Source organism: Limulus polyphemus, unplaced genomic scaffold (genome assembly GCF_000517525.1).
Source record: "Limulus polyphemus unplaced genomic scaffold, Limulus_polyphemus-2.1.2 Scaffold407, whole genome shotgun sequence".
Taxonomy (NCBI): Eukaryota; Metazoa; Arthropoda; class Merostomata; order Xiphosura; family Limulidae; genus Limulus; species Limulus polyphemus.
The window spans coordinates 547,473-560,148 of NW_013666017.1; the positions used below are offsets into that span (position 1 = coordinate 547,473).

A 12,676-nucleotide genomic window follows, 5' to 3' on the forward strand; every position below is an offset into this window, starting at 1 on the left:
TTTCTTAGTAAAAACTGGTTTATTATTTCCGAATATAACTCTGCGATACACTTAATCTCAATACTCGCGCTAAAACAACACTGTAACGAACGAACGTTAACTTCAACAATACCCTGTGACTGCAGTTCAATTACTCACTGTCTACCCAGACATTACATTCCCCTCTTTTATATACCAGCCTACCTTATATCTAGTAAGAACTAGAACATTCGCCAAAGTACATGATAGTTCTAGAAACGTTGCGTCACAGTAGTCATGTGACTCGATGACGCAACAATATGTATGTGACAGCCGAAAACAGCCTGGTTTTAATCTTCTATAACTAGAAAATATCGTATCTTTATTCAGGTATATTCAGGAATATTTCTCAAGGGATTTCATGTAGGTGCTCTGCACTTAAGTAATATTTCTATAAACAGAATGTAAGTAGTAGTGAATTTGTTTTAACTAACGCTTAAAGATAAAGTACATTATTACAATGCTCACATAAAAAAAAGCTCGTACTCTTTTGATAAAACTTCTGTACCGTATCTTCACTAGGTGTGGATCATAGTCAAATAAATTAGAGACGCAATAGTTTGTAAATGTTTGTTTGAACGGGGAGTAATTCTTCCCTAAAATATGTGTAATGAAAATGGTCGTTAGAATAGGTAATCTAAGACTGTCAGGTACCGCACTTGGACTGTGTCCTGGCTTGAGATTGTTGTATCGACACAGCCTTCTTTGTCAGTTGTCGAATTAAAACACAGCCTCTTTTGTTTTTGTTGAGTGAAGATTCTCTTTTCTCCAGTAACCATATAAGTCAAGTCAAAGTCAAAGAAGCCAACCAGCCTATAAGTAAGACCCCAATACATTGTGTGCATTCAATAAGGTTTTACATTTCTTAGTTTAAAAATGATGTTTAAATATTTCTTTTGTTATCTATGTTAATTTTGTTTTCTTACAACCAAATGTTTTCAAACCTCTAATATTGCAGGTTTAATACTTATCTGTTAACCTCAGTTTTGACAGGGAATACTACACATGTGTTTTTCATTAGTTTTCACAAGCATTCCTTATGCTTACAGATTTGTAACTGCACCTTCGGTATTTTTCGGTGAAACTGAACTGAAAGAGAAGACCACAATAATAGAAGGGTCTTAAAAAATACGCTCAAAGAAAAACGAGTGAAGAGACATGCACAGTTGCTTCGTTATGAAACAAACAAAAACAGCTGCTTGTGATGTCTACAGTAATAATAAATTGGTGTCTGATTTTTTTGGTTTACGACAGCATTAATTAATTGAGAAGACAACAGAACTCAATGATCACAAGAAGAATTCTGCCTTAGCATTTGAAAGGGTCAATTTGAGATGAATTTTAATAAATAAATAACTTTCTTGGAACTATATTCAAGCTGAAAGTCCGTAGGACTTTCCAGAATGCTATGTCACCCTTGCCTGGAGTCTAGACTTATTATAAAAAAAAGGGAGGGAAAAGTGGACATAAATTTCTCGTGCTTCCATCTCTGCATATATCCAGCAAGATTAAATGGAGTTCAGAATTGTATAAGTAATAAGCTAAACAGGTTACAAAATATTGCCTGAATATATCAGAATAAAGACACATTAATTTGCTAAAGTATTAAATGTTTACATTCATAACATTTGCATACTGAACATTTAGTTTAATCGTACGAAATTAGTTTAATGAAGGAAATCTCCTCCCTTTTGGAATCACATTTTAAAAATCCCTCTTAAAAACATGTAATAATTGAACATTTTTGGATGTTTGGCCTTTTTCATGTTTATTATTACTGTTCTTTATCATATGAATGAATAATAGCATATTGAAATTTCTTGAAAGTTGTTAAGTGCTAAACATATATTGTGCTTTATAGTATATGTGTTTTAAAAACGGCCCCTTAAAGATGTTCCCCTACATAAATGTATAATAGCGGCTAACTGTTAAACTATTTTTAATTTGGTGAGGTAGGAAATACTAAGTCTGTTAAGGATGTGTATGTAACTAAGATAGTAACTACGACGTACTCATATTCACAGGAAAAAGTACTTTAATTTGTGTAAGTCATGTGCTTCGGTTACTTTTATTGAAGTTATTTTTAATAGAACTAAAATTATAAGAACCATAAGTTATAATAACACATAATATACTGTTATTGATTTGATCAAATTGATGTATTTACGACGTGTATTGCTTTATAAATTATAGTTTGTTTTAATGTTTATTATATATTTCAATGAATTTTAAATTTCAATTAAATTTAGAAATAAAAGAGACATTTCGCTGTAGTTTAAATTGGTTAGTCGTAATGCTTAATGAATTGAATGAAGGTTTTGACTTTGTTATTTTATTGTTACTAAGTAAGTAACGGTAAATTAGTTTATATATTACTAATAGCAATATTATTAGTAGTATTACGCTTCATTTCAGTTCAGGCTTCACTAAAGCTTTTAGTTTTAGTAAAAGTAAAACTTACCACTAAAGCAAAATACTACATCCACATGCAGTACATTAAAAAGTTTTGCTGTATTTTTGGCCTTTAAATTAATTTATAAATTACAATTTGCAGTGTAACTAGTATTATTACCAATACTAATAGTAATACAACTATTGATATCAAGCTGAATTTAGTTCTGTATGTTGCACCTGTAATTTGTAAACATAATTATGTTAGTAAATATTACTTGATTAATAGAAAAACTCGTGCTCAATGTCTTACATGTACTAGTGATTTAGCTGTACATTATCATTCATTGTATCCAGAGTGGAGTGTATCTGTTGCAGTTATGTGGGCTATCAGCTTTTGTTCTGTTGTCATTTGCAGTTACATTGACATCCCAGTGACAATTTGTTTTGTTTTTAAAAAGTGGTGGAAGGAAAGACATGTTTTTTTAAAGGGTAATTATTTTAAATTTTTACATCATAAGATGAGAAAAGACACTAGAAGTAGAAGCTTTCAGGAAAAATGTACCTAAATGAGTTGAAGCTACAAGATGTTAAAATATTACTCAATAATTATACTGTTCTTTTGGTGAGAAGAAATTCTGAAGGCAGTATTGATTAAAGTAAGTAAACATGAATAAAAAATTTTTCCAAATTTTACAGTCATAGGAATATAAATATAGAATATTCTTGAGAACATAGAATTTATAAACTTGGCTCTGGATACACTGTAAAAACTGAAGCATGAAGACCTACAGATTATAAACAGGTGTTCAACACTTGTGTCTATTAAGAAAACAATCCATCATTTTTTTTTTCCAAATATAAAATAACACAAAACTATAATTGTATAATACATCTAATGAAACAAGTTTTTACATGCTCTTATTAAAACCTATTTAGCTCAAAATTGGTAAAAAAGACAGTTTTTTATTTGAAAATAATGCTGCCATTAGGCTGAGACAAGGGTTGGCAATTCAAATAACAAGAGCAATTTTTTCAAATTCAGTAAAAATGCCAGATACTGAGATGTGTAATGCATGTAACCCATGTTTCAATAATTGGACATTAAGAGGGCTAAATAGATGCAGGTTGCCAATCTTTGGGCAAGTGACATGCAGTTTGCAATGTTGAACAAAATGGCTTAGCATTTTAAACTGAATTTATAGAAGAAATCTTCATAAGAAAAAAAACACCTAAATAAGATGAAATATTCAGTTTCATATGTTTACAATTTTTGTGTTATGTTTAAATTTTAAAGAAATGGGAGTAATTGTTTTTCTTTCTTCACAAACAAACTGTGGAACCTTTGTTTATATTTTCATGTTTCATGCTGTGGCTTTAAAACCCAATTTTAATGGAGATTATTGATATAATTGTAAGAGAAACTGTAATTTTTAAGCACAAAGTGCTTCCACCAGATACTATTGACAGTGATTCTAGTTACTGTAAAATCATTTTAAGATAGAATTCTCTAACATTTTAGTGTGTTTTTTCTCAATTTATTCTTAACATGAGATACAATTCAGACAGAAGCACAAATATAAAGTACACCTATAGTTTTTATGAATACCAGATAAATCTCTAAAGGAAGCATATTCAAACTTTTTAACTCAAAAATATCACAACAAAGTAATACTGAAAGTATTTAACTAATATATATACTGAATTTTTAAACATTTTACTTACTTTTAGGAAAAATAATATTTAACCAATTGTGCATCCTTACTAATCTTACAGCCAAACTTTGACTTGTTACTATTAACATTTAAATCTCATCTTTAACCTCATTGTCTAATAAATGATTGTAGGATGAGATATGATATAAAGAAGTACCAGTAAGCTCTGTATTTATTCAGTAAAAGAAAGGCATGAGAATACAGCAAAGATCTATTGTGTTACATTCCTGACATGTTTCAAATGTTATTACTTTTTTTTTCTAATGTAAAGAATTAGTTAATGTTCAACTTTTAATTTTTCTGTGTAAGAAAAAATGTTTATTATGGACAGTGTGAGAAATATGCTATGTAATTATTTTGTTTTAAAAATATCCCATTAAGTCTGTTTTTCTTAAAATGAAGTATACTGTTGTACATCTAGGCTTAAATTGAGTATGTATATTGTTTCTGCAGTAAAAAGCAACTTGCCTGTGTAGGTTGTACCATTTCTTATGAGAATTGATTATTTTGTTGAATTTAAAAGTCTAATGGCTGATTGGCATTTAGTTAATATGATAATTCTTATATTTTTGTGAACTACACACATCTATATTTAATGCTTATCAAATTTTAATAAATCGTACTGATTAAAGAAATAATTTTGAACTTTTGTAATGTATGAATCCTGTAACACAATTTTTATAGTTCTTTTTTTCTCACAGAAAAATTGCTACCCCTTGACAGTCTTCATTCTTATTTAATAGTCAGAACATCAAGAAGGAAAACACACCTTTTTTCTACATCATTTTATTCCATTACCTTTCTCCAAGCCTCTTTTATCATCACGTACTGGATTCTAAAGAAGAGTCTGAAGTCCGTGATATGCCAACACGTGATTGGCGACCTTTTGTTTATGGAGGTTTTTCCTCAGTAGTGGCAGAATTTAGTAAGTGATGTGTAACATAAATTGATGTGTTTATTCACACATACAACTTAGTTCCTTTGCAGTAATTAAAAAAATTTACATACTTGTAATATTCATATTTCCAAAAAAATACAATTAGGTATTTTACCAGAGAATTATCAGATGCATCTCTAGTTATATACATGTGTAAATAACTAAATACCAGATTGGTTCTCTTACCTTGGGAAGTGTATCAATATATTGAAACATTATAGATGATCTACTAGATTAATATTTGGTATAAATGATTTTAGCTGGAGAAGAGTCTTAAACTTTGGAGTTGTTTCATTTAGAGGATAAAGATAACTTCATTCCAGTATTAAAATTTGTAATGAGCTTGTACTTTCTTGATACAGATGGTCTGCTTGAGTGGTAGAGTGAAAAAGTCTGAAACTCGACCTTCAGTATTAACTATATTAAGCTCTGGATGTTTAGATGCAGCCTTCTTTTTTTAAAAATAATAATATTGGCTAAAGTTATAAAATTATGGAATGATGTGACTGATGTTTTGGTGTGTATTTTTTCTTTGGATTTTTTTAAACTTCTGTTTGATAGTTTTTGTTTAATTTTGCAGCTTATTTTAGTATGTACAAGTTGATTTTCCTGAGCCAAATGTCTTTCTGTCACATTGCTTTTTTTAATATTTTTAAATATCATCAATCATAAAAAATTTTGATCTTTTTGGGTAGTGGTAAAGTAATTTGTTTATTACTAGCAATTTCATTAGCATAAATCTGGACAGGCATTTTTATTTATTTTGTGTAATATCAGATTTTTTTTTGTTGTTGTTGATATGCACTTTGCAAATATATGATTGCTCTACATATTGAGAAGCTAGTGGTTCTTACTTTTTAGTTTCATTAATATTATTGATTAAAATTTTTTGAATACTGACTACCCTAAATAAAGGTGACTTGGTTATAAAACAACTCCTTAAATTACAAGAGTGGAAATAAAATAATAAGAAAAAGTGATGAAACTTTTTTATTCAATTTCAAATTATGCCTCTAAATACTAAAAACATTGTGAAGTTTGTTTTAGGTAACACAACAGTCCATATACTGTTTTCATAGATTGTCTTCAGGTTGTTTATTTACAACCACATCTTAAAACTATTTGCAACTGCAAAGTCCTGGGGATATTACCAAGTCAGCTTTTATTTTAACAAGTTATTTCTTAACATCAGTTGTCAAAAAGACTATGAGAAGTGTCTAGCACAAGCATTCCAATTCTCTCATAATCTTTAATACTTGTGCTGCAATTTTCACACTTTCTACAGGTTTAACTAACACAGTCGTTAAAAACATTAAATTTACTGAGCATTTTTGCAGCTGAGAGCAACAGTATACTTGCAGATCCTAGTTTGAGAAATGACCTCATAATAGCCCATTGCTCGTGTTCAGAGCCTAAGCTGAGAATATAAAGCAAACTGAAATTTTATGATCTTGATTTCAGAAAATAATATGATTTTATATTTGAGGGTTAATATTGTGAATATTATTTTGCATTGTTAACTTAGTATATGGAATTAGAACTAACCTAAATTTCCAAGGTTGGTTGAACCTCATAAGGTGTATCACTGGAGCTGTGGCCGAAAATACTGTTAATGGCAAGGGTATTTAAGTACTCAACTAATTAAGTGCTTCAGAATCTTTAATCTTTATGAGATTGATTTTTCTGTTTATTAATTTATGACATTAAGTGCTTTTCAGTTAATGTGACATGCAGAATTAGCTTTGTTAATTTACAAGCTACTCTTAGTTCTGATCTATAAAGTTAGCTTAATTTTTATTGTATGTAATATTTATGTAGAAAGTGGCTTTATCAGTCAGCTCTTGTTAGTGGTAAATGTAGTTTATGGAGGTATTGGAATATTATTTTAGAACAGATGTATTGTTGCCTTAATATTTTTCATTATATATACAGGTAGAATCTCTTGTAATTAGCATTTACTGTTTGCTTAGGAGATTGATGTTTCTGCATGTTGATTGGTCTTGTATCAGGTAGGCATTTAGTTTTAATTCCTCCTCTTTCCCTTCTAGTGAACTGGAAAAATCTTCCTCCTTCAGTGGTTTGTGGTTAGGTAATTTGAAACACACTATTGTTGTATTTTCACTCAATCTGTTGTTTTGTGAAAATAACTTTTAATTGTTTTTATTTTGTTTATGAAAATACTGTTATACTGTTGTTTGTGTGAAAGTACTCTGGCAAAAATGACCACAACTGGAAAACTTTTAAATGTTTCAGTTCATTAATAATTGTTATAGTTTTAAGAAACTAGTTATTAATTTTCAGGTACTTTTCCAATTGATACAACTAAGACAAGACTTCAAGTGCAGGGACAAACCCATGATGTCCAATTCAAACAGCTGAAATACAGGGGCATGGTTCATGCCCTTATAAGAATCTCTAAAGAAGAAGGTGTGAAAGCCCTTTATTCAGGGTGAGCTTATATTTGTATATGCGTGAAAAGTAATGCACAGTGTAAATTGTGTTAATATAGCCACTATATTAGATTTTTTATTTTATGATAGTGTTAGTCTTTAACTATCTCCACATGGGCTCGGTGAAATTGACCGACCTCGTAACCACTTTGTACATGTTTTAGTTTCCACACTTTTAATAAAGCATTTGTATGTTCACAAAATTTGGCAAGCTTTTAGTAAACATTACAAGCCTTTTATACACAAAAAATCAGATTTTTTAATGAAGGATTTTTACTGAAGAGTTGTCTGCGAATATATTGAATCTATTTTTTTTACTAGTCCGAGTGCAAAGGTATTTTCATGTTAAGATTAAAATATATTTTTCTTTGTCTCAAAATTCTCATATTTCATTTGTGTAGCCTCTAGAACCTCCTAAATGCATATAAAACTTTATATTTTATTGTCATTACCTTTACCTCAATGATATACTTGATTCTTCAGCCTGTAGACAAATCATCAAAGTATAAGGAAAAGTTGTAAAATCAGAAGTTGAATGAGTAGCTGTACTCTTTTTTCTTTATTATTGGTTAGGAAGTTTCAAAGTACTCCTCTTGAGAGTTTGAACTGCTAACCATTTCACACTTATTTTACTGTCAACAACTAAAATAGAAACCCTCTGAAAATAAAGTAGTAAATCACTTGTAGCAGTAGACTGTTTATGTGACACCATATTACGATACCCTCAAAAGCAACAAAGCATGTGCAAAGAGATAGCCGACTTGACCCCATCTCCGAGAACAGGATGTCTAATGTATTGATTATATATCCTACAATGTTTTCATGGAAAATTCAAAGTAATCACACTGTACTTAGAATCAGTGAAAACATTTATTCTGACAACAGGATGTGAAATTTATCAACTTGTGTTTGTATCCTAAGTTTTTACAACAAGAATTCTCCAGAGTAATAAGACTGTACTTTGGATCTGTCAAAACGTTTATTATATTGTTTGGTGCTGATACAATAAACATTGCAATACTTTGAATATTGGTAATCCTTTTCGAGTGTTTGGAATTTAGTGGCATAGATGTACAAATATGTTATTTGAGCACATGCTTATAAAATCCTATTCCCCCTTTTCAGCACACTTATTTGTTAACCAATAAAAACTCAGGTTCCAGTACGACCTATTGCACTCATTTAGTTTCGGTTTTAGTTTTACAAACTTTCTAAGTCTAGTCTTCTCTATAAAGCAGAACATTATTTCCCCGACCTTTCTAAATGTTATGAATAAACCTGTTTTTAAGTTGTTAAGTTCTAATGTTGTATAATTTGCTTTTATTTTACCTCAGTTTAGACAATTAGAATAATACACATTCAGTAGGCTTTACACACTATTGGTCTGCAAAATACACATCCCTAACTATAATACAAGTATTTTGCAAAATACAGTGATATTTCGTCTACTGTGCATTACACTGAGTGTTGCACCCCTATTGATGGATGGTTGCTTTATGGTCGCAGAAAGAATTAGGGGTTACAAGGCTTGTGGTGAGTGAAAAATTTGCATCACTAGAGAGTAGTACTAATCGAGAAAGTGAGGGGAGGTAAGTATTCATTCAGAAGTACATTTTCAGTTGAGGAAAATGTTAACATTCTTGCACAGTAACATTCAATTTGGTCTTAACTATAATAAATATGAGTTGTTTTAACTCTGCAGTAATCTAAAGGAAGATATCAGAACTATAAATGAAACACTTTCAAATGCTTCCAACCACATTCAAATCCCTAATTATAATATTCTCTCTTTACCTAAAGCCATAGGCAATAGAAATGTCATGATAATATACAAAAAGGTTATAAAAATAACCTTCCCTAACAATTGCATAAACTAATGTTAATGAGTTTATTCGCTGTACTATTCATCATCCTAATTCCGCAGTTATTTCTCTCCTTATCATGTATGTTTCACCTTCTCACACCAGACATCACCTAACCTCACTTGGTAATTGACCAAAATCCCCAAACTATCACCTTGAGACCTTAACTCCAAACACCCAAATTTCATGTACTTTGCTGCTCACCACAACAGTACTATTTTACACCTGTTAATTACAAATACCAACTTTTTTTCTTAAGAACAATACTCCTACTCATACCTACCTAAACAGCTCAGAAGGTATTCTGAACCTCACTATAATTTCTTTTTTAAATCATGCATCAAACTATCAAGCCCATGGTAATGTAGTTATGAATTACTACCCCATCTTATTTCATCTTTTTACTAACACCATTCAAAACATTATCTCTTCTCCTCCTTTCCACAGTTTGTGATTTTACTATAGTTAACTGGGAAACCTGTGACACTAACATTGGTAGATTGCTCACAAATATCTACTTCTGCTTCCTCTCTTAAAGACCTAGAGAACTATGCTTTTTCAATCTCTATTTTGAAAGCTGTTACTATGCCTATATGCACCTTCTTTAAAAACTGTAACCTAAAATTCTGGATGTAACCATAATCTCATTCTTGAAAAAATATTCTTTATCAGTTATTTATAGTCACAACTACTCAATTAAACATCTTATTAATAATAACAACATACAAAAACTAATCAGAGAACAGCAAAAACCAAATTTGACAAATTTACAATGCCTCAATAAATAATTCAAAACAAAACCTTCCTTTTTTTCAGAAATTTAAGTTTATTTGCAATTATTCTCTGACAAAAAGCTGATGATCAAAATATAGTGTTTTTGCTAGGTATTACAAATATGTCCTTACCACCCATAATCTCAACAGCCTTGATAATTTCAACAGAATTAACATACACATAATGTATAATCACTCCACATATAATTTGTCATTTTCCACAACCTATACATATTCTAATATGTCCCCCCTTTTCCGATGCTACTAACTGTTCCATCTCTAAACCCAAAAGAAGGATACACATCAAACACCTAAAAAATCCAGCCCCTGGTGAAGGAAGCATTCAAAAACTCGTACTCTAAAATGCATCTAAAGGTCTTGCCTCATATTTCGGTGGTTTAATAAGCCTTATCTCTCCAGTCTGGTTATTACCCCTCTACATGGAAAGCAGTGATAATCTTTATATTACTTTAGTTCCTGTAAAATTTTCTAATGGAGAAAGTGACTTTTTGTTGTTTTTTCCTCAGTAATTGTATTGTCAGTGATGTAAACATTTTGTATTTTCTGCACTTAGTATTTTCTTTTTACAGAATTGCACCAGCCCTCTTGCGCCAAGCAACATATGGTACAATCAAGATTGGTATTTACTATTCCTTGAAAAATGCTCTCATCAGGGATGCTCATGGTAGGAGAAGAAGTTACTTTTCTGTTTACTACATCAGTAATCTTATTACAGAAGTATGCTGGTATGTTTTTGCTTAGGTTTTGATTTATAGATATCATATATAATGATGAAATTAGAATGTTATTTTAATATTAAAAACAAGTTTATATCTATTAGTGTAATAAATTAGTGTAATCATAAAGTTTACTCAGTATATGCATTTCAGAATGGTGTTTTCAAAGTAGCAATATTTCAAAATATAAAAATTCAAGTCAAATTTTCTGTGAAACAGTGCAGCATCACTTTTAATTTAGGTTTTGTATGTATTTTTACTGTTTAATATTATATCTTACAGTTTCACTAGTAAGACGTAATACTGTATTTAAATTGAATATAAAGAAAGATATGTATCTGATATTTTGATCAGGAATTTATCCCCAGATTTGAAATATCTTAGTGTAAAGCATTTTCATTGTGTAGTTACAGTATTTTAACTTTTGTTTCATGTATTTAAAAAAAAATTATGTCTACTGTTGAATCAGGTATTTCATGGAAAATTCATGGTGAAATCCATTTTTACATTGTTGTAATTCATTTTAATTTTTAATGTAAAATAATTCAATATGCATTAAAGATAATTAGTAACTTATTCTTAAATGTAATCTTCTAGTTTGATAGTACTGAAACATTAAATGTTTTACATGTACATACTAATATGTAAGGAACATATAAAACTGTTTGTTATAGATGAGCAAAATAAATCAATAACTTGTTCCATGGGCAATATTTTTAAGATGTATATCTTTCTGTAGATTTGATTTAACTTGGAACTCTTATTATTTAAGGCTATGAATGATATGTTTTGACATTGTTATTTGTTTTGTTAAAATGTGAAATAATACCTATATCAGAATTACAATATTTTTCTTTATAGATAATTAATAGCTATCAGATTTTTAGTATATTCTATTTTTTTAAAGACTTGCCTATTTTGCATAGTTACTCAAAAGCATTGTGGTCATTTTTATTGTTATGCTTACTTGGCATGTGTATTTGAACATGCTTGATTTTAAAATCAAGTAGTAGTTGCCTTTTAAACAAACAAACAAAAAATTATTAATCAAACCAAAAATTATTAATCTATTTAAAGTTCAACTAATTGTTGTTGAAACCAGTAAATTTTGTAATGCTAACCTTAGTTGGTCAGTTGGAACAGAATAAGGTTCAATCTTTTTTTTTCTTTTTAGACATCTAGTAACTCTTAGCCACATTGACTGTATGTTTCTGAACAAGTAAATATATAGTTCATTATAAAGCTTTTAATTCTATATTGTTTGCCTAAAGGCAGAAACAAATACAAAATTCATTATATGTTATATGTAAACATTATACAAAATTCCTCCTCAAACAATATAACCAAATTCTCCTTAGATGAGATATGTGGAAGCAATCTAATGGATTAATTAAGTAAAAACAGTTAAAATTTCAAGTTGACTTGGATATTATCAGGTTTGATGCTGGCTGGGTCAAGTTTGAAAGAATTGTATTCTTTTATGATGAAACTTTGTAGAATGGACGGCAACTGCCTGTTGTAGAGACACAAGTGTAGAGGTCCACGTTTTGAAAGTCTTCCGTCTATCGTCTTCATGTCAGGTACCTACACTTCCAGTCCTATCATCCAACCTCGATAAAATGTGGCATAATACAATGCCTAAGCGAGAGAGCAGAAAACATTTGCGATAAGACATCCATCGAAACAGAATGCCAAAAGATCGTACAGGGTTTTAAACAGAATGGTTATGCCTCCTGAAGAACTCCCTGAAGAAGATCCACAACAGAAAAAAAAAGATCAGAAAAACACTACTA

At 30.0% G+C, this 12,676-nt stretch overlaps 1 protein-coding gene across 2 annotated transcripts in view; it reads left to right on the forward strand.

Annotated features, from left to right (window-relative positions):
• The first annotated feature begins 1,973 nt into the window (after positions 1–1,973).
• Positions 1,974–12,676, forward strand: part of LOC106458038 (kidney mitochondrial carrier protein 1-like) — a 63,499-nt gene continuing 52,796 nt past the window's right edge. Inside the window, exons 1-4 of one of the 2 annotated variants that reach the window (XM_013917491.2) lie at positions 1,974–2,062; positions 4,826–5,049; positions 7,363–7,510; positions 10,737–10,831. In XM_013917491.2, coding sequence (XP_013772945.1) covers positions 4,986–5,049; positions 7,363–7,510; positions 10,737–10,831 — 307 coding nt within the window. In that variant the 5' untranslated portion in view covers positions 1,974–2,062; positions 4,826–4,985. The remainder of the gene's footprint in view (positions 2,063–4,825; positions 5,050–7,362; positions 7,511–10,736; positions 10,832–12,676) is intronic. The other variant, XM_022384168.1, reaches the window with a different exon arrangement.